Source organism: Oncorhynchus mykiss, chromosome 22, assembly GCF_013265735.2.
Source record: "Oncorhynchus mykiss isolate Arlee chromosome 22, USDA_OmykA_1.1, whole genome shotgun sequence".
NCBI classification, from domain to species: Eukaryota; Metazoa; Chordata; class Actinopteri; order Salmoniformes; family Salmonidae; genus Oncorhynchus; species Oncorhynchus mykiss.
This window is the reverse complement of record NC_048586.1, coordinates 47,607,773-47,612,810: the sequence shown is the minus strand read 5'-3', so window position 1 is coordinate 47,612,810 and position 5,038 is coordinate 47,607,773. Positions and strand designations below refer to the sequence as shown.

General features: G+C 44.1%; 1 protein-coding gene across 1 annotated transcript; it reads right to left on the bottom strand.

Annotated features, from left to right (window-relative positions):
- Nucleotides 1-954: 954 nt before the first annotated feature.
- LOC110501962 (motor neuron and pancreas homeobox protein 1) lies at nucleotides 955-4,664 on the bottom strand. Its single transcript, XM_021579841.2, has 3 exons — nucleotides 2,756-4,664; nucleotides 1,588-1,748; nucleotides 955-1,331 (listed from the first exon to the last, which is right to left on the bottom strand). Exons 1-3 carry the CDS (start codon nucleotides 3,168-3,170, stop codon nucleotides 960-962), a joined length of 948 nt encoding a protein of 315 aa, XP_021435516.1. The 5' UTR covers nucleotides 3,171-4,664; the 3' UTR covers nucleotides 955-959.
- Between the last annotated feature and the right edge of the window lie 374 nt (nucleotides 4,665-5,038).

The following is a 5,038-nucleotide window of genomic DNA, read 5'->3' as shown; positions in this document are numbered from 1 at the left end:
CCACCCAAACCCTCCTCTCCAGCCCCACTCTCCTCATAACCCCAACCCTCCTCTTCAGCCCCACTCTCCTCCTAACCCCAACCCTCCTCTCCAGACCCACTCTCCTCATAACCCCAACCCTCCTCTCCAGTCCCACTCTCCTTATAACCCCAACCCTCCTCTCCAGTCCCACTATCCTCATGACCCCAACCCTCCTCTCCAGTCCCACTCTCTTCATAACCCCAACCCTCCTCTCCAGTCCCACTCTCCTCATAACCCCAACCCTCCTCTCCAGCCCCACTCTCCTCATAACCCCACCCCTCCTCTCCAGCCCCACCCCAACCCTCCTCTCCAGCCCCACTCTCCTCATAACCCCAACCCTCCTCTTCAGCCCCACTCTCCTCATAACCCCAACCCTCCTCTTCAGCCCCACTCTCCTCATAACCCCAACCCTCCTCTCCAGCCCCACTCTCCTCATAACCCCACCCCTCCTCTCCAGCCCCACCCCAACCCTCCTCTCCAGCCCCACTCTCCTCATAACCCCAACCCTCCTCTTCAGCCCCACTCTCCTCATAACCCCAACCCTCCTCTCCAGTCCCACTCTCCTCATAACCCCAACCCTCCTCTCCAGCCCCACCCCAACCCTCCTCTCCAGTCCCACTCTCTTCATAACCCCAACCCTCCTCTCCAGTCCCACTCTCTTCATAACCCCAACCCTCCTCTCCAGCCCCACCCCAACCCTCCTCTCCAGTCCCACTCTCCTCATAACCCCAACCCTCCTCTCCAGTCCCACGCTCCTCAAAACCCCACCCCTCCTCTCCAGTCCCACCCCAACCCTCCTCTCCAGCCCCACTCTCCTCATAACCCCACCCCTCCAGCCCCACTCTCCTCATAACCCCACCCCTCCTCTCCAGCCCCACTCTCCTCATAACCCCACCCCTCCAGCTCCACCCCAACCCTCCTCTCCAATCCCACTCTCCTCATAAACCCACCCCAACCCTCCTCTCCAGCCCAGGTCCACGGTCCTCTAGTTCATCTTCTGAGTAAAAACCATGAGAACTATAGCTGAGATCCGTAACGGTGTGCCTCAGGAAATTTGCGGGGTGAGACACTAAACCCACTCCAGCTGCTAATGTACTAGCACTTAACACATCCTCCTCATCTTCCTCTTCTGCTTCCAGATCCTCCTCATCCTCTAGGGTACCAGAGTTCCGGGTATCTCCAGACCCAGTCTTGGTGCTGTTCTTCCCCCTGTGTGGGCAGTCGTGTTCCCCCTGTACATGGGCTGCCTGCTCCTTGGCCTTGCGGCTCCGCTTCCACTTCATACGTCTATTCTGGAACCAGATCTTCACCTGAACGGAACCGGAACACAGCGTCAGAAAAGAACATAACAATCACATGAGGATAAGCATGTCAGTCAAACAACTTGCAGCTCATTTTTAGTTGAGTCTGAATGTGTAGGACCTCTAAGTGACTGAAGATGGATCTGAACTATGTATCTAAATCTTGAAGCAATAGTTATTTTTGTATGATCCCTGACACAAAGTAATAAAATGGCAAACAATGACGCAAAGGATTGAAAATCAGTTCAGAGATCATCATGCTCACCTGTGTCTCTGTGAGCACGAGAGAGGTGGCCACCTCAAAGCGTTTAGGTCTGGACAGGTATTTGTTGAGTTTGAACTGGTTCTCCAGGTGTAGTAGCTGTTGACTGGTGAAGGCTGTTCTGGGCCTACGACACTTCCCCATCAGACTATCCTGAGAAGAGGCTGGAGTGGAGACCATGAGAGAGAGAGGTTATTTTCACATGTTATTATTCATGATAATAATAATATGTTTTATTCTGAATACTATGTTGACATAATTCCTATTACATGTTATCAAATTCTTCTTTATATCAATACAATTCAATCAATCAAATGTATTTATTATTTTATTTGTTTTTACATTAGCAGTTGGCGTTTTACAAGTACTGGTCTAAAACCCAGGCTACATTTCTTTATTTATATGTGTACTTGTGTGTTTTTTTGTTGTTGTTGTTGTTTATTCTTCTTTTTTTTTCTTTTTTTTTACATGATCTTGATCGTTTGAAGTTCATTTAGCTGTTCTGTAAGAGAGGAGGATGGGACTAAGATAGAAATAGTGTCAACTTTAAAAGCTGTCCTGATGATACGTTTTGATGGACTTTAGTTTGCAGGTGATGTGAGGACGGCGAGATATTGCTTTAAGCAGGGCTATAAAACTCAGAGCCATTATATTAATGAAAATGCAATAAATGATCCCGGGATTTTATTGACGGAAGTGGACCTATTTCCCCCAGGTGTTACCTAATTGTTAAACATCTCGCGTGGCTATGGCCTATCAATTAAAATGTTATTTATTTAATTATAGTTTATTTTCGACTGCTTATGTTTTGTAAATTATTTAAAACGAAGTTCATCATTTTGAATAATTCCAAATAGCAAGATCTAAAACACGAAGGGAATATTTTTATTTAACATTATAACACAATGTAGTAAATTCACACATTGTTCAATGAAATTATAAAAAGTACAAATAATTAATTCAAAAGGGGCAAATTAATTCAAATGAAAAGCTATACCAAAACAATTTAGCAGCAACATTTGTCTTAAGCGTTAGACAACATTCAGTCTTAATACATTATTTACCACTACTTTTGTTATCACACAATAAACTTCTAACATGAACAGTGACAGAGTTACTTATTTTAATTATATTCAAATAAATATAAATGGGACCACTCCAGGCTACTTACTACCGTAGTCCCCTAGTTTTGGAAGCGTCATTCCGGCTCTAATCCAGTGTTCTAACGGGAACCCAGCCATAGCTGCTGGGTGTAGGTGCTCTGGGTACTGCTGGGCATGCTGCGCAAAACCGGGGTAGGTAAAGGCAGGGTGCTGCCCCCCAAGGGCCGCGATGCGGTACATGTGAGTGGGATACATTCCATGGATGGCCCCCTGAGACAGCTGGGTGAGTCCCGGCTGGGAGAAGTTCAGTAGACCCGGTTTGTGGATCATTCCGTTCTGAATGTGGATACCGTTGTGGGTCCTCTGCGGGGATGGTGTTTCCGACGGGTGGTAAGAGACGCGGCTGTCCTCAAAACGCAGTCCCGGGGAGATGTCCCGGTGCGCCAACAGCGCGTCGATTCCAAAGTTCTTAGATTTCGCCATTGTAGACCTTTCCTGAAACTTTCCTCCAACTCAAATTGTGCAATTAGAATGATTCTTCTGGGTAAAGTTTTGTCGGAAATAGTTGTTCTAGACAAAATGATAGAACATCTTGTCGAGAGTTTTAAAACTGCTGTTACCCAGAATGTTTCAGTTTTTTTCAATAAATTATTATAAAACGTTACGTTATCACTTTCTTGACAATATCCTTCTTTGTTATAGCCAAATTTCTCCGGCGGTGTTTCCAGTCTCTCCTCCCTCTCCTCCTGTCCTGTCCTGTCCTGTCCTGTGCTAATACGTCTCCACCTGCAACTGACAAATGTTGTCACACCGCTCTGCTGTTGAAGCTCTCCAGCCCAGACTCTGATTGGCTAATCTCAGCGAACACACCGGGTCAGACAGCTTTATAATGCGTTCATTACGGTCCCGTTCACACTGCTAGTGCGCTCGAGCTCGCCACACTGTACTTCTTGGGCGCTCGTAGAATAGTTAGTGCTATCCGAGACCTTGGGACGTCCATTACCCTAACCCTAACCCTAACCTGCACTTGAACAATAATCATTAACTAACTTTAACCCTTACTAAAACCGTTTAATAAAATGTCACTTCAGTAGTGTGACATCAGATTTGGGACGTCCCACGGATCCCGTTTAGGGTGGTGTGGCTCAAAATAACTTTACGTCTATACATTTGTAGCCTAAACAAATAATAATATGTAATGTATCATGTATCATAACCGCGCAGTTATTTTGTTACTTTGTTTTATCACACAAAGCACCTGACACTATAAATAACCAAATGTTTAGAAATGTAGCTGACAACTCGGAGTAAATGTATCGTTGTTTGAATTAGGCCAACATTGCATTATATAGGCGACTCTACAATTACAAATTTGGAGGGAAGATTATTTTCGAATTGGTCAACTATTCTAGGAAGCAGCCTGAATTGGAATATAAACGAGCGCAAGCCGTGAGAGAAAAGGCGCTATCGTTTCGATTCTGAACCATCATGATGTATTTCAGCATTCATACCGTCCATGGACATTTGATCAATTCTCCTCGATTAAATAAAATATAACTGATTTCCCCCCCCCCAAAAAAAATGTATTCCCAAAAGGAAGAAGTAATGACCAATAGACCTATTATAAATGCACTATACACGGAGAATATACATTAACCTGAAATATTTTCTACATCAAATGTTTCAATTTAGTTTGATGCTGTAAGGCACAGTATGGTTTAGGATTTGTATTTTTTATTCATGACCATTCACACGCCTTTGAAAAATGAAAGTGAAAATGGCCTCATAGGCCTTTTTGTTCAAAACCAATACAAATGTTATCATATCTGTAAACCTTTAGGTCATATAATTATTATCAATACATGTTGCATTATATCTATTTATTATAGTCTACTACAAAACTACGAACTACAAATATTTGGTATCAGTTTCACCAACTGAGATTGAGACACAATTCTCCCACACTCACTCACACAGTAACTCACAAATAGGCTAAGCACACACACATACACGCACGCACGTACACGTGCGCGCACACACACGTACACACGCGCACGTGCGCACACACACACACACACACACACACACACAAACTTGTTCCCCCTTTTCCACATTAGGTTTGCTTCATCATCAAAACATACATAAAAGCCTATGAAAGATTATCAATTTATTGCTGTTCAATAAACTTTATTTGGTGGTTGAGTTGACAGAACACAGGGTGCTTATCACCGATTACAGATATCATGATAATCATTATCAACTAGTGAAGTTGTCTAATATCCGAGAAGGAAAATGTCTGAGCTTTTTTTTTTCTCCCCCACTAATCACTACTCCTTAATCACAAAACATCT

Bases quoted from the DNA above. Each gene is read 5' to 3' on its own strand.
- LOC110501962 (XM_021579841.2), bottom strand. From the start codon at position 3,170: ATGGCGAAATCTAAGAACTTTGGAATCGACGCGCTGTTGGCGCACCGG. The intron at 1,749-2,755 runs GTAAGTAGCCTG...TCTCCACTCCAG, and splicing joins AAAACTAGGGGACTACGGTA to CCTCTTCTCAGGATAGTCTG. The intron at 1,332-1,587 runs GTGAGCATGATG...GGTTCCGTTCAG, and splicing joins TCGTGCTCACAGAGACACAG to GTGAAGATCTGGTTCCAGAA.